This window comes from Hippopotamus amphibius, chromosome X (assembly GCF_030028045.1).
Source record: "Hippopotamus amphibius kiboko isolate mHipAmp2 chromosome X, mHipAmp2.hap2, whole genome shotgun sequence".
Taxonomy (NCBI): Eukaryota; Metazoa; Chordata; class Mammalia; order Artiodactyla; family Hippopotamidae; genus Hippopotamus; species Hippopotamus amphibius.
In genome coordinates this window covers 68,151,680-68,175,623 of record NC_080203.1, presented here as the reverse complement: position 1 = coordinate 68,175,623, position 23,944 = coordinate 68,151,680, and the positions used below count along the sequence as shown (strand labels likewise).

The following is a 23,944-nucleotide window of genomic DNA, read 5'->3' as shown; positions in this document are numbered from 1 at the left end:
AGGGAAAACCCATAGGGATAACAGCTGATCTTTCTGCAGAAACGATTCAGGTCAGTAGGGAGTGGCAGGAGATAACTAAAGCCTTGAAAATGAAAATCCTACAGCCAAGAATACTCTACCCAGCAGGAATCTCATTTGCTTTCGATGGAGAAGTGAAAAGCTTTACAAACAAGCAAATTTAAGAGAATTCAGCACCACCAAACCAGCCTTACAACAATCACTAAAGGAACTCCTCTAGGCACTAAGCACAAGAGAAGGAAAAGAGCTACAAAAATACAGCCAAAACAATTGATAAAATGGTAATAGGAACACACATGTCAATAATTACCTTAAATGTAAATGGATTAAACATTTCAACCAAAAGACACAGACTGGCTGAATGGATACAAAAATAAGACCCTTCTATATGCTGTCTACAAGAAACCCATTTCAGACCTAGGGACACATACAGACTGAAAGTAAATGGATGAAAAAAGTTATTCCATGCAAATGGAAGTCAAAAGAAAGATGGAGTGGCAATAATCATATCAGCCAAATTAGACCTTAAAGTAAAGACTATTACATGAGACAAGGAAGGACACGACATAATGATCAAGGGATCAATCCAAGAAGAAGATATAAAAATTGTAAATATCTATGCACCTAACATAGGAGCACTTTACTACATAAGGCAAATGCTATCAGCGATAAAAGGGGAAATTGACAGTAACACAATAATAGTAGGATACTTTAACACTCCACTTACAGAAATGGACAGGTCATCCAAACAAAATAAATAAGGAAACACAAGCTTTAAATGAGACATTAGACCATCTTGACTGAATTGAAATTTACAGGATATTCCATCCACAAACTACAGAATATACTTTCTTCTCATGTGTGCATGGAACATTTTCCAGGATAGATCACATCCTGGGGCATACACCAAGCCTCAGTAAATTCAAGAAAATTGAAATCGTATCAAGCATCTTCTCTGATCACAATGCCATGAGACTAGATATCAATTACAGGAAAAAACTGTAAAAGATTCAAACACATGAAGCCTGAACAATATGCTATTAAACAACCAAGAAGTCACTGCAGAAGTCAAGGAGGAAATAAAATAATACCTAAAGACAACTGACAATCAAAACACAACAACCCAAAACCTATGGGATGCAGCAAAAGCAGTTCTAAGAGGGAGGTTTACAGCAATACAATCCTACCTCAAGAAACAAGAAAAACTTCAAATAAACCATCTAAACTTACACCTAAAACAATTAAAGAAATCATAACAAACAAACAAACAAAAAAACCCCAAAGTAAGCAGAAGGAAAGAACTCAGAGAGATCAGATCAGAATAAATTGGCTAACCTGGAACAAATGGATTAATTTTTAGAAAAGTGCAATCTTCCAAGACTAAACCAGGAAGAAATAGAAAATATGAACAGAAAAATCGCAAACACGGAAATTGAGACTGTGATTAAAAGTCTCCCAATGAACAAAAGCCCAGGACCAGATTGCTTCACAAGTGAAATCTATCAAACATTTAGAGAAGAGGTAACACCTATCCTTCTCAAGCTCTTCCAAAATAGAGCAGAAGGAGGAACACTCCCAAACTCATTCCACGAGGTCACCATCACCCTGATACTAAAACCAAACAAAGATGTCACAAAAAAAGAAAATTACAGGCCAATGTCATTGATGAATACAGATGCAAATATCCTCAACAAAACACTAGCAAACAGAATCCAACAGCACCTTAAAAAGGTCATACACCATGATCAAGTGTGGTTTATCCCTGGAATGCAAGGATTCTACAGTATACAGAAATGAATCAATGTGATACATCATATTAACAAATTGAAATATAATCATCTCAATAGATGCAGAAGAAGCTTTGGACAAAGTTCAACATCCATTTATGTTAAAAATTAACTCTTCAGAAAGTGGGCATTAAAGGAAGTTATGCTAACATAATAAAAGCCATATGTGACAATCCAAGAGCCAACATCATTCTAAATGGTGAAAAACTGAAAGCATTTCCTCTAAGGACAGGAACAAGACAAGGGTGCCCACCCTCACCACTATTATTTAATATAGTTTTGGAAGTCTTAGCCACAGCAATTACAGAAGAAAATGAAATAAAAAAAGAACCTAAATTGGAAAAGAAGGAGTAAAATTGTTTCTCTTTGCAGATGGCATGATATTATGCATAGAAAACCCTAAAGATTCTACCAGGAGACTGCTAGCCCTAATTGCTGAATTTAGTAAAGTAGCAGGATGCAAAATTAATGCACAGAAATCTCTTGCATTCCTATACACTAACAACAGAAGAGCAGGAAGCGAAATTAAGGAAACACTCCCATTTACCATTGCAACAGAAAGAATAATATTCTTGGGAATAAACCTGTCTAAGGAGGCAAATATCTGTGTGCAGAAAATTATAAGACACTGATAAAAGAAATCGAAGATGATAAAAAGAGATGGAGGGACATATTATGTTCTTGGATGGGAAGAATCAACATTGTGAAAATGACTATACTGCAGAAAGCAATTTACAGATTCATCGCAATCCTTATCAAATTACCAGTGGCATTTTTCACAGAATTAGAACAAGAAATTTCCCAATTTGTATGGAAGTGCAGAAGACCCTGAATAGCCAAAGTATCTTTGAGAAGGAAAAATGGAGTTGGTGGAATCAGGCTTCCTGACTAAACTATACTATAAGGCAACAGTGCTCAAGACAGTATGGTACTGGCACAAAAACAGAAATAAAGATCAACGGAACACAATAGAGAGCCCAGAGGTAGACCCACACACATATGGGCACCTTATCTTTGACAAGGGAGGCAAGAATATACAATGGGAAAAAGACAGCCTCTTCAATAAGTGGTGCTGGGAAAATTGGACAGCTACATGTAAAAGAATGAAATTAGAACACTCCCTAACACCATGCACAAAAATAAACTCAACATGGATTAAAGACCTAAATGCAAGGCCAGACACTATAAAACTCTTAGAGTTAAACACAGGCAGAACACTCTATGACATACATCAAAGCAAGATCCTTTTTGACCCTCCCCCTAGAATAATGGAAATAAAATTGAGAATAAACTAATGGGACCTAATGAAAGTTAAAATCTTTTGCACCGTGAAAGAAACCATAAACAAGACAAGAAGGCAACCCTCAGAATGGGTGAAAGTTTTTGCCAACAATACAACTGATGAAGGATTAATCTCCAAAATATACAAGCAGCTCATGCAGCTTAATACCAAAAATGCAAATAACACAATCCATAAATGGTTGCAAGACCTAAATAGACATTTCTCCAAAGAAAACATGCAGATGGCCAACAAACACATGAAAAGATGCTCAACATCACTAATCCTTAGAGAAATTCAAGTCAAAGCCACAATGAGGTATCACCTCACACCCGTCAAAATGGCCATGATCAAAAAATCTAGAAAAATAAATGCTGGGTTGAGTGCAGAGAAAAGGGAACTCTCCTGCACTGTTGGTGGGAACGTAAATTGGTACAGCCACTGTGGAAACAGTTTGGAGATTCCTTAAAAAACTAATAATGGAACTACCATATGACCCAGCAATCCCACTCCTGGGCATATACCCTGAGAAAACCATAATCCAAAAAGGAACATGTCCCATAATGTTCATTGAAGTACTATTTACAATAGCCAGGAAATGGAAGCAATTTGAATGCCCATCAAGAGATGAATGGATAAAGAAGATGTGGCACATGTATACAATGGAATATTTCTCAGCCATAAAAGGAATGGAATTGAGTTATTTGTAGTGAAGTGGTTAGACCAAGAGTCTGTCACACAGAGCGAAGCAAGCCAGGAATAGAAAAAGAAATACCATATGCTAACTATATATATGGAATCTAAAAAAATGGTCCTGATGAACCCAGTGACAGGGCAAGAATAAAGATGCAGATGTAGAGAATGGACTGGAGGACATGGGGTGGGGGGGCCAAGGGGAAGCTAGGATGAAGTGAAAGAATAGTATTGACATATATACACTACCAAATGTAAAATAGCTAGTGGGAAGTTGCTGCATACCATAGGGACATAAACTGGATGATTGGTGATGACTTAGAAGGTCAGGATAGGTAGTGTTGGAGGGAGTTGTGGGAGGGAGGGAATATGGGTATATATGTACAAATACATCTGACTCACTTTGGTGTACCTGAAAAATTGGCACAACAGTGTAAAGCAATTATATTCCAATAAAAAGCTTTTAAAAAAAAACTAAGAAATGAAAACAATCCATAAGGACTAAAGTATCAAAAAAAATTAAAAAGAAAAGAAAAACAGAAATCAAACTGGAAAGAAAAGCAAAGAAATCATGAAACAAATACATAAAATTATGAAAAAAAAGATAATACAAAGTACAAAAATGAGAAAAAACACAAAACAGCCAAAAAGTAAATTAAAAATAGAAAAATAAAGAAATATATTTAAAAATTTAAAAAAGTAAATAAAAGTAATATAACAGCAACACCAAGAACTGAACAAAATGAAATAAAAAATGAACATTAATAATATTTTCCTGGGGCCTCATTTGTTAGTGTTGTTGCTCACACAATGAGCCCTGGCTAAAACGTGCCTTCCTATGAGGCCCTCCTATACCTCTAGGTAGGTCTCTGAACCTTCTCTGAGCACTGCGGGATCAGTTCAGACTCTGACCTTGCTTAACTCCCATGTGTACTTGCCTGCAAAGTCCACTGCTGCTAACGGTAGTTGGTCTCATTTGTAGGCACTCTTGTTGTCTATTCAGATATTCCACAGATGCAGGGTTTACCAAGCCAGTCACAGTGATTTAATCCATGGCTTTTGCAGCTGCATGGAGAGATTTCCATTCCTCTTCCTTAGTCGCATTGCCCCTGGGGCTCAGCTTTGGTTTTGGCCCCACCTCTGTGTGTGTGCCACCCTCAGGTTTCTATTCCCCACTCCGGCAAGAGGGAGTGAAAACAGTGGCTGATTGGGACATATTTACTCACTCAGACTGGGGAGGGGTATGGCAGCCACAACTAGGTTGTGTGCGAAGTGCCTGCAGTAGTGGGGATCTGCAGGTGGTTGCAACAGACTGAGGCATGCTCCCTTTGGTGGGAGTCCCTCCCAGTGCCCAAGAAGGCAGGGGCTGGTGTGTGGGGGCAGTGGTGGCTCTGCCCTTTGTGCACCACTCAGCAATGGCACCTTATCTCCTAGGCATACCATGCTTCCTCTATGGGCATTGCCAGTTATGGAGCCCCTCTCTCCTATCTCCTCTGTTGTATTTGCACAGCAAATAGCCGTCCTCTCCCTGGATCTGCTTTCCTAGCCCCATGCTTTAGCACTCAGCCTCTGCCAGCACTGATGGATTCCTGTCTCAGGCTGGGGCACCCAGAGCTGATGCCCAAGGAGGCTTTGGTATGCACACTGCTTAGGACCTTGGAGCCTGCATGGGTGGAGGAAGCCTTGGCTTGAGGGGTGGACAAGCCTGCTCAGACGCATGCCCCTCTCAGTGCCCATGGAGTCAGGGGCCAGCAGGTGGGGAAGGGGGTTGCAATGGTGGTCCTGGCACCCTACCCCTTGTGTGCCACTCAACAATGGCACCTTTCTTCTATGGTGGCCCAGACTTCTTCCTCAAACCTTCCCAGTTTTGGAGCTCCTTACTCCCATCCCTTCAGGCTGTCTCTTCACAGACAGCAGCTGTCCCCTCCCTGGGTCCATGCTTAAAACCCCACTTTCCAGCACTCAGCTCCCCTCTGCAACAGGAGACACATGACTCAGGCTGGGCTGTGCAGAGCTGCAGAACAGACCATGTGAACAGTTCTTACTTTGTCCTACCTTCCACAGACCATCCGCTGTGTCCCCCTTCAAACACCCAGAGTTCTCTTTCTGTCTCAGCTGATTTCCCCACCATGAGGGGGTTTTTCTGAGTGTGGGGGCCTCTCCTCACCTTCAGCTTCCCACCTTTTTTTCTCCATTTCTGAAGAAAAAAAGGTTTCTGGTCCATTTTTTAATTCATTTTTTAATATCCAGGAAGTGGTTTAAAATATAAAAGTAAATTTTCACTAGCCAAATAAAACTGATTATTCATGAGACACATGCACTTACAACAGGAACTCAGCTTTTACCTGCAAAATTTGCACCCAGAACTACAACTGAAAGCAAAAAGTCTGTAAAATTTGTGAGCAGATAGTTGTGTGTCACATTTTTTAAGGGTTGGTCATTTATTAGTTGACCAAGCCTGTCTACTTAAAGTGGTTGAGAGTAAAATGAAAATAGAGCAATTAAAAACATTAAAAACATTTGGCCTGGAACACTGACCATCATCATGGAATTCTTCCAATTTCTGGAAAAAAATCCAAAATTATTTAGAGAACAAAGAAGCAACACTATATAACAATGGCAGGAGAGGCAGCTCTTTAGAACTAAATTGACTAGAGAGAAAAATTCAACTTGACAAAGAAAACAATATATGTTTGTTACTATGTTTGATTTTAAGTGTAATAAATACTTTGAAATTATTTCTTCAAAAATGGAAATAACTGAAAAATTCTTCTAGTAAGCTGTTGTGAGGAAAAAAGAAATGAAAAGTCAGAGAATTTTCTTACATTCTTCTCTTTCTTTCAAATTGGAACAGTTAACAGTTTTTCTTTAAAAAAAAAAAGGGATGGGGTTATATTGGGTTGATGCTGAATGTCAGAACATTTCAATACCCAATTAATGACAGAAAACATAAAAAAGCAAGTCAGTAAGAAAAGGTAACCAACTTCCAAAATATGGAAAAGCAAAACGTTGATTAAGTGTCACACTTAAAAAACATTAATCATTTCACACAAATGAAATACCTTGTATATATGTGAAATATATATCAAGGTGGTCAAGAACATGGGCTCTGGAGACAGATTGATTAGGTTCAATCCCAGCTCTGCTACTTTCGAGCCAACTGACTGTGAGAAAGTTATTCAATTTCTCCTGGCCTCATTCACCTGTGACATAGCTATAGTAACAGTGTCTATCTCATAAATGCCAACGTGAGAATTAACTGGGATAAAAGAAGATATACTTACCACAAAATAAGCACATAAAAATTGTAGCTACCCTTATATATAAATGTGTATATGTACATTTTAACCTCATCTGTAGGTCAATGAAAGGACAAGGATTAAGCTTGTCAAATGGCATTTTAAGTCACTGACTATCTTAAATCAGTGTGTTTCTAACTAAATTATCTGTGTTTAATTTGACTGAAGCAATTCCAGAAGACCTGTGGTAAACTTAAGGAGAAGTCAATCAGTTATTACTAATATTAAAGGAGCTGAAGCTGAATCAGTCTTTTCAAGGCTCCCTTTGTGAGACTGGGTTTAATTGGAGCTGAATTTTTAAAAAAATTTATTGGAGTATAGTTGATTTGCAATATTATATTAGTTTCAATTGTACAGCAAAGTGATTCAGTTATACATTTACATATATTCATTCATTCTTTTTCAGATCCAGGGCTGAAATTTGAATCTAGTTCCTTGCTCATCACTGCTTTACCTACTACTTTGGTTTTTACATATGGTAATCCTCTGGCCATTTTCAGGGTAGATTTCCAGGGTAGATTCATTTAAATTGAGGATTAGCAACTGATGGTTTTTATGCCTTGAGTATCAAATTACAAGATTTAGAATTGTCTGTTTAGTCTGGGCTGGTCCTGAGTAAAACTGAGGATTTATAAAGCTGACCCATATCTTCCTTTGTCTGCATCCCAGATTCCTAGTTTGGCATTCTTACCCTTATGGCTTTTAATGTGAACCATCTTCTGGGAGTTTTGCATTTTAAAAAGGTTATATTAGAGATAGAAGAACATCTGTTTCCTCTGAAATTAATGCAGTTGTGTGCATATCTATCACCCCTCTCTACATCTTCAGCAGAGCAAAATTTAAAAATAATTTATCATGGGGTTCCAGTAGGTTATTGCTCATCTCACACACAATGTTTTTCCCCCACCCCACTCCCCAGTTGTTAATATCTAAATATCTGACCCTTAAATGAGGAAGTGTAGAAACACAGTCTTTCAGGCAAGAAATCATTTTGGTGAATTGAAAGGTGCAATTAAATGCTTTAGAGAAAGGCTTGGAAAAGATTATTAAACAGAAATATAAAAACATAATTTTGAAAGTATAGTGAATAGAACAAAATGGTAAAACATTTTCTATCAAAAATTGTTTTACTGATAACACTATAGTGCTTTAGAGGCTACAATTATACATTATTTCTCATTATTAGCAGCTGCCTCTTAGTGATTTTCTGGCAACTAATGAATAGAATCTGTCAGTGTAACCCTATTTAAGGAGGGCTTATTAGACAATGTTAAAGATGATAAAGCAGGCAGGTGTTTCTCAGCACACAAAAGTACATAGAATCTTTCACTTATTTTGAAAACTAAGCATTTGATAGTTTTAGAAATGTTATTGTATAAATTCTGGGGAAATGGCATACTTTTTATGTTCTGGAACAGAGTAAGACACCTTGAGTAACAAATCCTAATTTAGTCTGCAACATTTGTGTGATCACTTTCCCTTAAAGTTGAATGCAAATATTACTCTTACATATTTTTTCCTCTTCTTTAGAATTATTGCCTGTGCTATGAGCATGAAACGCTATGTGGAAGCCAACATTTCTCAAAAGTCCCATACCACTATCAAGTACTTTATGAAGATGTGGAGTAGCATTAGTGACACTCTTATCTTCATCTTCCTTGAATGGAATTGGCCTTACATTTGTTTCACTGTCATTTTCTGTCTTATATGGAGAGCATTAGGTATGGTGAATACTGTTTTTTATGTAAAATATGTCAGCTTAACTTAGGATTGCATTAGAAATAGGAAATTTAAAATTCCAATATGCTATATTTGCTTTACTTCTCATAAGTAGACTGTTTCATATTCTTCACTTTTGTAGGGGGTCCATAATAGCAAGATTAAAAAACAAGCTCTATAATCAGACTACCTGAGTTTAAATTCTAGCTTCGCTACTTACCCTTATGGATTTAAAATGTCATATAATCATGCTAGGTTTTACAGTCCTCAACTATAAAATGGGAATGGTAATACTATCAACTTCTGCTGGATAGTGTGATAATTACTTGACATAATACAATCAAAGAGCTTAGCATAGAGCCTGGCACAGAATAAACTCAGTAAATGTTAGCTTTTACTACTACTACTACTACTACTGCTGCTGCTGCTACTACTACTGCTATAAATTCTAGTGCTAATATACTATAGCATATTATAACAAGTATGTGGATTTTCCTAGTACTACTACTAAGAAATAATAATCCTATCACTGTTGCTAGGGTGAGAGATGAAGAATTTCTTTCAGTCTTCTCTTTTTGAATGTTTACATAACCCTGCCTCATCCCAGTTTACAAAGAAGTGTCTTCAGCACTGTTGTTCCAACTTTCTGTCCTAACACACACATATATGCACCTTGCTAATGTTTGCATCAGTATTATTTAAGTACTAATTGTGCCTTGGGGAATGCTGACTCCAGCAGGAAAATATATACCATCTGTGTCTTTTACTCAAACCCTGGCAGAGGCTGAGTGACATCTGGTACCCCTAAACTACACCTGTTGTATGACTTTACTATTGACAGCAGATAAACCCTCTTCTAATCCAATGCTTACATTTAAAAAAATACTCCACTGACACTGAAGTAAAATATACATGTGAGCATATTTTTCATCCTAAAACACCGCAGCTTCATTGCTAGTTAAACTAAGCTGTCTCTTTAATGTTACATTTTATAGTCTGCATAGCATTGCAGTTTATAGTTTATTATATATTCTTTACATTTATATCTCTGTTTCCCTCTTCCTCCACAAATGAACAGAATCCTTGTAGACTTTCCTTTGGAGACTATGAAAGTTACTGTAGCAATGCTGAGGGGCACATTAGGGAAATTGCTTAGGATTTTAAGGGTGAACAATAAGGCTGGACAGAGTATGCTTTATTATCCATTAAAATGTGTTTAGTTTGGCTATTAACAATCAAACCACCAGCAAAATGTCATGCAAGTTCACAAAAGACAATTTCTAGTTTATTCTGAGCCCACTGGAAAATCTCATTAGGGTTGTAAATTTTTATTTTTTAATCTAAATCTTTTTAAATAAAGTTGAACAAAAATTCTCTTTTGTGCCCATGTGCTATAAAAAAGAGCTAACAGGAAATAAAAAGTGCCAGGAATAATTGAGGAGGTTTTCCTATAAACTGTTAAGACCTACAGTCTCCCAAGGCAATAAAAGTAAAAGCAAAAATAAACAAATGGGTCCTAATCAAACTTAGAAGATTTTACACAGCAAAGGAAACCATAAACAAAGCCAAAAGACAATCTACAAATGGGAGAAAATATTTGCAAATGATGTGACTGACAGGGCTTAATTTACAAAATATGCAAACAGCTTGTACAACTCAATAACAAATAAACAAACAAATAACCCAATAAAAAAATGGGCAGAAGACCTAAATAGACATTTCTCCAAAGAAGACATACAGATGGCAAATAGGCACCTGAAAAGATTCTCAACATTGCTAATTATTAGAGAAATGAAAATCAAAACTACAATGAGATATCATTTCACATTGATTAGAATGGCCATCATTAAAAGTCTACAAAAAATAAGTAGTGGAGAGAGTGTTGAGAAAAGGGAACCCTCCAACACTTTCGATGGGAAGGTAAATTGGTACAGCTACTATGGAGAATGGTATGGAGGTCCCTCAGAAAACCAAAAATAGAGCTACCATGTGATCCAGCACCCCACTCCTGGGCATATATCTGGAGAAAAACATAATTTGAAAAAATGCATGTACCCCAATATTCATTGTAGCACTATTTACAATAGCCAAAACATGGGAGCAACCTAAATGTCCAACAACAGAGGAATGGATAAAGAAGATGTGGTATATATATACAATGAAATACTACCCAGCCATAGAAAAGAATGAGATAATGTTATTTCCCACAAGATGGATGGGTTTAGAGATTATCATACTAAGTTTAGTAAGTCAGAAAGAGAGAGACAAATACCATGTGATATCACTTACATGTGGAATCTAAAATATCATAGAAATGAACTTATTTACAAAGCATACTCACAGACATAGAAAACAAACTTATGGTTACCAAAGGGGTAAAGGGATGGAAGGAATTGGAATTAGCAGATACAAACTCATATATATAAAATAGATAAACAACAAGGTCCTACTGTATAGCACAGGGAACTATATTCAATATCCTGTAAAAAACCATAATGGAAAAGGATATGGAAAATAATATATATGTGTGTGTATGTATATATATATATATATATATATATATATATATATCTGAATCACTGTGCTGTACACCAGAAACTAACACAATATTGTAAATCAACTATATTTCAATTGAAAAAAAAAAGTAGTAATATGTTAAGACCTAGCAAGAGCAAACATTAAAGACAAATGCCAGGATTTTCACAGATTTGCATGTATAGTTTTGTGTGAAAATTCATGAGATGAAATAAATCATCTTTCCAATACCATTTTATTTCTAAATTATAATGTGTAGATAATCACTATATCTGATATGAGAAAAGGAAAAAGATCCTTATCATAAAATAGTCAATGAGGTATCTATATCTCCTTTAAGCCTGGCATCACAATTTAGCTTAATTTTGTGCCCAGATATCCAGAGGAAAGATGAGCTGAATACAGGCCATATGAGGCCATGGTATTTTTTTCCTGTTGGACTTTAGCCATATTAAATGATATCTTTGTGATTCTGTTAAATTAGAAAATTTCAGTAGAATATCCTCATTCCTTTGGTTTGGGGACTCACTTAGGATGAGTAATAAACAAAATTGAAAAGTCAACATTCTGGAAATATGTCAATATTGCTGAAGCAATGCATCTAAATTTGCCAAAATGCAGTTTGACACAAAGTATGTTGGATGAATTTCCATTTAGTCAAAATGGAAATTTGGCCTCAAATGAATATACTGTCACTGGCTTTGAGTTCTGATAATTTTAATACAGCATAAGAGTAATTATAAGGTTTATTAAATATATATGTTTAGGAAGTATTGGAACAACTTAAATGTTCAACAGTAAGGAAGTATTTATTATTAGGAAAAAAATAATACAAAGCCATGTGTGGCTTTGGAAGGTTTTATCCCAAAGTGTTAGCAACAATTTTCTCTGGATGGGTGGGATTATGGGTGCTATATGCTTCCTTTGCATATTTGTATTTTTCTCTAAAAGCTTCCTTTGCTTTTGTAGTGATAGGAGAGAAAAGTAAAAGAGCTAAAGAGACAAGCAGTTTTTAAAAGAAAATTAAAAGATCTAAAATTTTCAGTGGATTTAGCTCTCATTTATTTTAATTATACTGCTCTAATAGTTTGACTATGTCTTCATTTTCTGGTACTGTGTAAAATATTTAAATTGAATTAAAATGTTTTTAAAAACAGAAAAATTGACCAAAATTCTTAATCATATACAGAGGCTACAAGACTACTCCCATGGGCCTCCAAATTGCCATATGCTCCAAAAGTAGTAGAGACTACTTTTGCAGAATGCCCCAGATTAGTCTACATGGGCCTAAGGAAGGCAATTACACTGCTTTCATTCTAAAAAACAGAACAACAAAGGAAAAACCAAAGCACAGCCAAAATAAAATGTAACTATTTAAAGAAATATCTCTGAGGAAATAAACCTTTTAATAGTTTAGTTAGTTTAGGCCTTTAAATTATTCATCACAAATCCTTAGAATTCCAATCTAGTTTAACATTAATTTATTATAACACATTTGTAGCATTTTCCTTCTGTTGGTTAACTACTCAAGTATTCTTCTTTTTGGAAAATTTAGGAGTTCTTGTGCTGACTTTCTTCGTGAACAAATGTCATGTGAATACAGTCACCAGAAAGGACCAATTTATTATAGCCTATGGAGGACTGAGGGGAGCAATCTGTTTCTCCCTTGTTTTTCTACTCCCAGAGTTTTCCAGAAAGAAGCTCTTCATCGCAGCAACCACAGTTGTTATCCTCTTTACTGTTATTGTTCAGGTAAACAAAACAAAGTAGTGCAATTTGAAATCTTCCACTCAGATGGATATGAATGGGCCATCATTCTCTTTCAGGAACTTGAACTGAGGTAGCAGATATTTAGGAGAGACAATTATAGCATGTGAAATAGTCTCTACCATAATACAAACAAGATATTTGAAAAAGCTGAGATGAGATTTATTTTCAAATCAATAAGGGAGTGGATGAAGTGCCATTTATTCAAGTGGTTGACACCAGTAGCTTTACAACAAAGACTGCATTTTAGATACTTAAAAAAGGTAAGATTGGAGTTGAGAGTAGAAGAGGAAATAAATAAAATGCTTTAGGAATTTTATTCTAAGGCAGCATTTCTCTTGAATTATCTCTTTATCCTGTCCATATCACCATTTCCCTCTAATTGCCAATTCACTGCACTTCAGCTTTATAAAGCTGGCCAAAAGAATATTGGAAAAAATGTCTAAAATCCATTTAGTAACTTAATGAGATAGTATTTCAAATTTTGGCTAAAATGTTTTAACTAGGATAATAATGGTGGATATTTGTGGATGTGTGGTGGAATAAGGCTAGTCAGAAGGTGTGAATTTGGTAGGCTTCCCTTATATGCAATAATTATTTCTCTAGAATGCATGAGATCATTCTTTATGCTTTGAATTTTTTGTTTTGTTTTATTTTGTTTGTAAATGACTAATTGACTGAACATTTTTCTTCTCATTTAAAACAATGAATTGTATTAAACCAGCCCCAAATCAAATTGTGTTTTTATCTAAGCATTAACTGATTTTCATTTTATTATGTGTCAGGAAGCACAGTGTTACTTCAGAATGCAAAGCCATTTTAAAGAATTAACTTTCAATTCCTATATCTTATAGAATTCTTACTTAATGTCTCTGATAACTTATCAATAACACTCATGTTCTCCTTTATTTTGCATTTCCTCCAAGTTTTCAAATACATCTTACTCCTAGAGACTTCATCATTTGATATTTACATTTTCCCATTGATTAATACTGTAATCCATTTAAGACCCTGATTGGGGAGTTTAGGTGGGGTTTAGGTGTATTGTTAGGTGATTGCAATTGTAGACAGATTGTACAATAGAGAACTTCTCATGTCATTCTATCACCATCTAGTGGTTAAAATATTTGCAGAAATTTAAATTTTGTTTAAGAATTAAGACCCATTGGGGAAAAAATAAACAAAAGTACAATGTTATATTTTAGTTATTGGAGATTGATAAAATTGCCATGATGTACTTCAGGCAAATGAGTACCTGGTCCACCATCAGTAGAACATGTCTATGAATTTTTTTTCTGTGATATATTGAGATACTCTAGTGATCTGGCCATTTTAACCCTTTATTTTCCTTGAGTGGAAAAGAGGACTAGAGTTAAAATCAGAAGACCTGGGTGCTATTCACAACTTCATTCCAGATGAGCTTTCTAATCTTGGACATTTGACTGATTACTCAGTATCCTTTTTATTTATCTTTCTTTCTTTTTTTTTTTTTTTTTTTAGAAAGAGGATACAGGACCTATCTTTCAGGGATGTTTTGTTATAAAGATCAAAGAGTAATATAAGTATAAATGCACTTTATGTTTATAAGATATTATTGTTACTATTACTATAAGCACACACAAGAAATTTATCTTCACATGCTGTGTTAGCTTGAGCTTGTCAGTTCCACTTAACTGCAATTTGGATTCTGCCCTCACTGTTTCACTAAAATTATTCTTGCCAAAAGATCTCTGCTGGCCTCCATAGTGTCAAGTTAGGACAAATTCTTTTGCCCTAATATTAGGAAACTTGTCAGCAGGGTTTCATACACTGGATTTTTTTCTTGAAATGTTTTTTTTTTTTTCTTTCTTTCTTTTCTTGACATGATATCCTGCTAGTGTTGTGTCTTCTGGGCATTTCATAGACTTCTTTGCAGGCTGATCTTTCTGTATTGGGTCTCTAAATGTGAGAGTTCTCCAGTATTAGGTCCTGAACATTCTGTTGTCACTACACTTTTTCATTAGGTGTTTATATTCATTTTCATGGCTTCAAATGCAGTATAAATTCTGATGACTTCTAAATGTTTACCACTAGTCCAGCTATCTACTCTGAGATCTAGATGTTTACATTCAACTATTACTTTATACTTCCATTAGATGTCTCACAAGAACATCACATCTGTCAACTAAAAAAACAAAAAACACACAACCTAAAAGTTGTGAGTTATTTTTTATTTGGGGAACTTACTGAGGACTATAGCCTGGGAAACAGCCTCTCAGATAGCTCTGAGGAACTATTTCGAAGAGGTAAGAAAGGAGCCAGGATATATAGCAGTTTTTGCTGAAAAAAAAATGTAGTCAAACATCGAAACATTACTGCTAATCACCAAAACCAGACATCTCAAGTTAATCATTTTAGTGTTTTTCTGTGTATGGGAAGATGCAAGAGTCTGAGTTTATAGAAATCATTCCTTAGATATGCATCTTAACTTTAAACGGCCAGTGTCCTCTTTTTCTCCATCCTGAATTCCCCTCAGGGCACACCTTTAGGGGTGGCTACAGTGGCAGATGGCTTGATAGTAGGCAACATTCATTGTTTATAGGAATGGCAGGCAACATTTTTTTGTCCACACAGGCAATATACCTACAAAGGATAAATCTGATTCTTATCTGTTTTTCTTCTGTCTTAGTAGATGGCACTGACATCCAGCCATTTACTACAACCAAAAATGTAGAATACATCTTTGATTATTTCCTTTTACTTATCCCTCATATCAAACCCTATGGTTTCTAAATCCAAAATATATCTTCAAAATATGTATTTGATTTTAAAAAATTTTCCAGCTACACAAAATTGTATTAGTAATATATTTTGATTTGACACACTAGAATCATTGGCCTACACATTTATTTATTCATTCATTCACTCATTCATTAATTTAATACTTCTAACAGCTGTGAGACCAGCACTAAGCCTGAGAAAGTTAGCAATAATCCATGCAATGCACTCCGATCCTGTTTTCTTTCTTCTCTCTCTCAGGGATAACTGATATCCTGAAAGAATCATTTACCATTCTCTTGTGTTTAAAACATAATTCTTGAAATCACATATTACACACACAGACACACACATAAGTAATATATTGATCAGTTTAAATTGTTTTTTAATTTTATAAAAGCTTGTATGTGGAGGTGTGTGTATGTATATATTTTGTATGTAGCCTTCTGGAATTTTTTGGTTTGTTAACATTTTATTACAAATATTTATTCACATAGTTGTGAGGAATTGTAGCCCATTCATTTTCAGTGCTCTACAATAGAGCATTTTATGATTATACACCAATTAATTTATTCATTGTCTTTTCAATTGATATGGTTTTTTTCTTTCTTTTTTCATTTTTGCTTTTATAAATGGTTTTGTCATGAGTATTCTTGTATCTGTCGCCTTGTGGAATCTCTATGCTATTTTCCATTACCATTGCTATCATCTTAGTCCAAGCTACTATCATCTGTTTCTTGAACTGCCTTAAAATTTTCTATTTTTCTTTCATCTCTCAGTCTATTATCCTCACAGAATCAAAAGCAATATTTTTAAAACAAAAATTTTATTACTTATCTTCCAAAATTCTTCTATTGGTTATTTTTGAAATTTTAAAATATTCCAAAGCATTTAGCATGACTGTAAGCTGTGGCAAATATGGCTCATGACTACCTTTGAAGCCTCATGTTTTGGGTCAATTCTCCCTCTTGTTCACTGTGTCTTAAAAGCTTCTCTAACCACTTCAAACTTAACAAACTTCTTCTCAATTTAGAGTTTTCCAACAAGTCATTTCCTCTCCATAAAACACTATCTCCTAAGTTACTTGCATGTCTGTCTTCCTTTTATCCTTTAATCCTCAGCTATATACAACCTCCTTGGAGAAGTACTCCCAGACACTCCATGTAAGTGTGTTTGATTTCATTTCTGGGAGAGCCAAAACTGTAATTAAATTGTCTTGGTTTGATGGTGTGGACTTAGTATAAGCATCTCCATTTTGGGCCTATTGTTTTGAACACTTTCATAGATTGTATTACTATATATATATATGTATGTATGTACCTATCTATAAATCTTTTAGTTACTTTCTTCTCCACTTGGGTGATGTCTGTCTCCCCTACCAGGCTGAGTTCCATGAATGAAGGAAACATACATAATTTATTTGCCAATACATACTCAGAGTCTACTAGTGTGGGCTCCAATGAAATGTGTAATAAATATCTGTGAAATAAGGAAATAAATGAATAAATAGTAAATAAAAGTTAATTTGGAGTATGAATATAAATTATGAACATATATAGTAGTGCTTTGAGCTCAAAACCATTTTTAAACCATGATTTTTATTGATTTACTCAATCTTTCATTTAATCAGATATGCTACAGAGATTTGAACATATGGAATACAATTTTGTCTCTCAACTATATTTTACATCTTCAAATGAGCAGAGTATAATAGTACAAATACATAAAATGGGTTATAAGAAATGTCACTAAGTCAGATTGGTTTGACACCTTTATTTTAAAAGCATTAATTTCTATCTATCCATGGTAGACTGAATGGAATGAATTAAGTGAAGATGGAGAGTTGCGTGGATGGGTTTAAAAATACAAATATGGAGTCAGCCTTTTAAAAAACCAGGTTATGAGACAGACCTGTTCACACAGGGAAGCTTTTTGCCTGTGATAAACACTGTTCTATCCCATGAAAGCATTGTATGATTATTTTTCAAATGTCAGAATGAATTTAGTGGAATCACACAATTCAAATATCATCTAAAAAGTGGGAATTACACAAAATTACTTATGAAAACCATGTGTATAAGATGATCCCCTGACTTTGGGCAATTCAGATGCATTTACAAATAATTGCATAGTTCCAAATTGGAAAGGAAGATTTTGGGGTGACATGCTCATTTGGTGTATTAAAGAAACCAGGGCCATAGTAAGGCATTTTTATCATTTAAAAGTCCTGAAGAGCTGATGAAGAGCTAGGACACCCTTGAGTTTCTTTTAAGTTTCAACCCTAACTTTAATGGAAATTATTATCTGCTTCTTTGCACATTTCTGAAATAAGATGAAAATAGAAACCTTACATGGATGTGTATTCAAAGCATTTTCAAAGTCATTTGAAAATGACTAAGTAGTGTGAAAGTTCATTTGAAAGCAATAGATTCTGTTGTTTATTTGCAGCTAGTTTTTTTCCATATTCTACCTCATGATCTTAACTTCAGTTGATAGCTTTCTTTCTTAAAGTCCTTGTTACCACATGAGAGGGCAAATCTCAACTTCTCTTACTTTTCATTCAACCATACTTTGGTTTAAAAAGACAAAATAGAACTAAGAGAACTCTGAAAAGAGCAACTTGGTATATAGTACTCATCCACGGAAGACCCTTCAACTGCCCAACAAAACTGCATCTTCTCCTAGCTTCTTCTTTCTTCTTATAACAGATCTGGGGTCTCCTATCTCAAGCTATGCTCTGTAATCTATTCCTTTCTTGTCCAACATTTTCAATCATTTATTTTGTCTCATGTATATTCACACTCTTCTTCTCAACTAGATCCTTCCCCTCAACTTACAACACACCTGCACTAAACTAAAGTAATATTCTCTCTTAACCTCATAAAACTTTTTGTTCCCATCTCTTTTATTAAGGTTACTAATCACATTTGTCATCCGCATTTCACTTGATCTTTCACTGAGATTCCACTAGTCAAACTCCCACCTTCCTGAAATATTCTCTTTTTTGTGCTTTGTGACAACCCACTTTCTGATTTTCCTCTTACCTCTCTGGTTCCTCTTTCTCTGTCTCTTTTTCAAGCTTATTCTCATTATTATATCACTAAATATCAGAGTTCCTCAAAGATTCCTGTAGACTCTTTCCTCTCCTCACTCTTTACTCTTTCCCTAATGATTTTATCCACACCCACATATGGCTTCATTTACTGACTGTATACATATGAGTTATGCATTTATATCTTCAGTCTAAATATCTTAGTTCTAGAACATATGGTTTTCTTGACATCCTCATTTGGCTATCTTACAGGAATCTTAAGAAGTTCTGTGTGTTTAAAATTGAACTTTTGATTTTCTCTGCCAATCTGGTTCCTACCCCTAGTTATCTTCATTTACATTAGTATTACCATCCTCTACCCCTTTTTCTGAAGCATGGAATCTGAGTGTCATCCTTTCTGTCACTGTCCCTTTTTTAATGTCTGTTTGGTCACTAAGTCAATTTCTTTGCATCTGCTCTGCCATCATCTTTGTCTAAGCTATCACCATCTCTCACATGGAATACAAAAATAGTCCCCTAAACATTCTCCTTATATCCATTATAGTTCATTTTCAACACATTTTCCACACTGCAACTAGTTATCTTTTTAAATCATGAATCTGGTGAAGGCATTTCAATTTTCAATTAGTCTTAGAATTTTTTAAAAATGGTTTACACAACTTGGAAAGATTTACATTGTCTAACCCCAGCCTATCTCTCCAGTATTAATAACAATATGATCTCCCTTGCACTCTACAACCCAGCTACACAGGGTTTTCATTTTCTCTAATATGCCATGTCAAGGGGCCTTATAGATGCTATTATTCCCTCAGCCAATAATGGTTCTTTCCCCTCCATATAGCTAGTGCCTCCTCATCCTTTAGGTTTTAGCTTAGGAAAAAACTTATCCTTCAGTTTAACCTGTGTAACTGTCATAAACCAGCCTCATTTTCTTCAGAACACTTATCTCAGGTTGTAATTGTTCATTCATTAATGCAATTATTTAACTAATGGCTCTCTCCCTTAGACATACTACACTGTAATCTCCATAAGGCTATGGCCCTTTCGACTTTAAGGTCCCATTGTAACTCCAATGCCTAATATAGAATTTGGCAAGTAATATATGTTCAATAAATAGAATGTTTGCTTCTTTTATTATCCCTCTTAAGAAAAATTTGCAGTAACATGCTGAGAGGACTGTAATCCCATATTTAATGGGTGATGAATAATACAGACAAAATGATATACCTGAGGTATCTGGTAATAATTGAAGTGAAAATCTCTTGCAGCACTTTGGCTCTGTGATTTGACTACTTCTTTCTATTTTTGAAATATAGTGGTATATTTTTTAAAGTTTTATTAAATGACCCACATTTTTGTAAACAATATATATTACCCATTGATCTTTGTGAGAGAAAACCACAGCATTTCTTTCTGGTGTTACCCGAATGATCCTTCTGAATTTTAAGAGAATGTTCTAAATTCCTATCATGACCAGATTAAGACATACGTGCATATGCACCCACACATAGAGACACAGATACACAGACACGCAGACACACACACCAGGGAAATATTCAAGCACTAATTTCATATGAAAGAAATTCAGCTTTCTGTTTTTCATTTTGTAGGGGATGACCATTCGTCCTCTTGTTGACTTATTAGATGTGACAAGAAGAAGAGAGACCTCTCCAACTGTGAGCGAACAAATTCTCATTCGGGTAAGATGTTTGTATATCATGTAGGTCATCTTATTGACTGGAACTAACACTTGTACATTAGGTCCTTACATGTCAGGTCTTCTTATACTTGAATTTCTCTAATAAAAGGAGATGTGATTTTCTGAATTCTAAATAGGTATTTGTTATATTGCAATAATCTGTAATTTGAAAATCAATTAGTCAGTTCTTCTGGTAAGAGGTAAGAACAATGAAAGTCTGAATTCTAGCATTTGCTCTGTTACTCTCCAGCTTGCCACATTATCTTAGGAGAGTCTTAATTTTTTGTGGCCTTGGTTTCCTAATCAGTAAATTTAAATGGCTGTTTACATGGTCTCTGAAGGCCTATCCAGGTTTAATAATCTATGAATTATGAGTTATTTTACTTCAAATTATGATTATAAGTGTTTCTGGTTTGTTTAACATATTAATTGTTAATAGTAGACTAAATTAACCAGTAACTTAGTTAATTACCTATTTGATATTATAAAGCAATTGCTTATAAGCTAACCTGTGTAATCTTTATGTAGTTAGAAAGTTTCTCTTGGGGTGTTTTAGTCTTTGGTGAACTTTTTTTTATACCATTGAGGATGGAGAATGTTAAAAATTTCCATATTCAAATTGCAAAATATACTCTTTGAAATAGGGTTTCAAAATTACCCCATTTAGAAGAAAATACCTCATTTCTGCATTAGAAGTAAGGAGAAGGTGAGAGAAATTTAAGGATGTGAACTCTATATCACTTGGTTTTATCTTCTTATAGAAATAAAATTTGAATTGTTGCTTATCCCAGGTGGGCTTTTACAAAATATAACAAAAGGAATATTGAAATATAGGGGGAGTGGCATCATCAGTATAAGTAAGCACAGTGCATAACTGATGTATTAAAAGAAATGACCAAACAGAAGATGGCAGAGTAGGAGGACATGCGCTCACTCCCTCTTGCAAGAATACCAGAATTACAACTAACTGCTGAACAATCATTGACAGAAAGGCACTGGAAATCACCCCCCCAAAAAAAAAAATACCCCACATCCAGAGATAAAGGAGAAGCTGCAATGAGATGGTAGGAGAGGCACAATGGCATTAAAATCAAATACAATAAATGCTGGGTGGGTGACTCACAAACTGGAGAACAGCTATATTGCAGAAGTCCACCCACTAAAGTGAGGGTTCTGAGCCCCACATCAGGCTTCCCAACCTGGGGATCCAGCAATGGGAGGAGGAATCCCAAGAGAATCAGACTTTGAAAGCCAGTGGGATTTGATTGCAGGACCTCCACAGGACTGGGGGAAACAGAGACTCCACTCTTGGAGGGCACACAAAAAATAGTGTCCTCACCAGGACCCAGAGGGAAGGAGCAGTGACCCCATAGGAGACTGAACCAGACCTACCTGCTGGTGTTGGAGTGTTGCCTGCAGAGGTGGGGGGGCAGCTGTGGCTCACTAAGGAGACAAGGACACTGGTGGCAGGGGTCTGGGAAGTGCTCATTGGTGTGAGCCCTTCTGGAGTCAGCCATTAGCCCCACCAAAGAGCCTGTAAGCGCCAGTGCTGGGTAGCTTCAGACCACACAACCAACAAGGTGGAAACACAGCTGCACCCATTTGCAGACAAGCAGATTAAAGTTATACTGAGCTCTGCTCACCAAATTGGATTAAAGTTTTACTGAGCTCTGCCCACCCAACCCAACTCACCATCAGTCCCTCTCATCAGGAAGCACCCACATGAGGCTCCTAGACAGCTTCCTCCACAAGAGGGCAGACAGCAGTATCAAGCAGTATCAATGGTATTTCATCTTGTGGAACTGAAAACCACAGCCACAGAAAGACAGAGAAAATGAAAAGGCAGAGGACTTTGTACCAGATGAAGGGAAAAGATAGAACCCCAGAAAAACAACTAAATGAAGAGGAGATAGGAATCTTTCCAGAAAAAGAATTCAAAATAATGATGGTGAAGATGATCCAGGGCTTTGAAAAAAGACTGGATGCAAATATCGAAAAGTTGCAAGAAAAGTTTACCAAAGACCTAGAAGAATTAAAGAACAAAAAAAAAGAGATATGCAACACAATAACTGAAATGAAAAATACACTAGAAGGAACCAATAGCAGATTAACTGAGGCAGAAGAGCGAATAAGTGATCTGGAAGACAGAATGATGAAAATCAATGATGTGGAAAAGAATAAAGAAAAAAGACTGAAAAGAACTGAAGACAGCCTAAGAGACCTCTGGGACAATGTTAAACTCGCCAACATTCGCATTATAGGGGTATCAGAAGGAGAAGAGAGAGAGAAATGACCTGAGAGAACATTGGAAGAGATTATAGTTCAATACTTCCATAACATGGGAAAGGAAACAGCTACCCAAGTTCAGGAAGCGCAGAGAGTACCAGGCAGGATAAACCCAAGGAGAAACATGCCAAGACACACAGTAGTCAAATTAACAAAAATTAAAAACAGAGAAAGGTTATTAAAAGCAACAAGGGAAAAACAACAACAAATAACATACAAGGGAACTCCCATAAGGTGAACAGCTGATTTCTCAGCATAAACTCTGCAAGCCAGAAGGGAGTGGCACAATATAATTCAAGTGATGAAGGGGAAGAAATTACAACCAAGAATACTCTAGCCAGCAAGGATCTCATTCAGATTCGATGGAGAAATCAAAATCTTTACAGACAAACAACAGCTAAGAGAATTCAGCACCACCAAACCAGCCCTACAACAAATGCTAAAGGAACTTCTCTAAGGGGGAAACTAAGAGGAGAAAAGGACCTACAAAAACAAAAACAAAACAATTAAGAAAATGGTAATAGGAACATACATATGGATAATTACCTTAAATGTAAATGGACTAAATGCAGCAACCAAAAGACACAGACTGGCTGAATGGATACAAAAACAAGCCCCATATATATGCTGTCTACAAGAGACCCACTTCAGACCTAGGGACACATACAGATTGAAAGTGAGGGGATGGAAAAAGAAATTCCATGCAAATGGAAATCAAAGAAAGCTGAAGTAGCAATACTCATATCAGATAAAATAGACTTTAAAATAAAAAAAAAAGTTACAAGAGACAAGAAAGGAAACTACATAATGATCAAGGTATCAATCCAAGAATAGATAACAATTATAAAGCCTTTTTTTTTTTTTTTTTGCACATGGGCTTAGTTGCTCCACGGCATGTGGGATCTTCCTGGAGCTGGGATCGAACCCATGACCTCTGCATTGGCAGGCGGATTCTTAACCACTGCACCACCTAGGAAGCCCCAATAACAATTATAAATATGTATGCACCCAATACATAAGCACCTCAATACATAACGCAAATGCTAACAACTA

General features: G+C 35.6%; 1 protein-coding gene across 1 annotated transcript in view; it reads left to right on the top strand.

The window, feature by feature from the left end:
* The window catches only part of LOC130841473 (sodium/hydrogen exchanger 2-like), a 70,830-nt gene that overhangs the window by 38,836 nt on the left and 8,050 nt on the right, over nt 1-23,944 (top strand). The window contains 3 exon segments of the mRNA XM_057717624.1: nt 8,607-8,797; nt 12,886-13,082; nt 20,517-20,606. Of these exon segments, the coding sequence (XP_057573607.1) occupies nt 8,607-8,797; nt 12,886-13,082; nt 20,517-20,606 (478 nt within the window).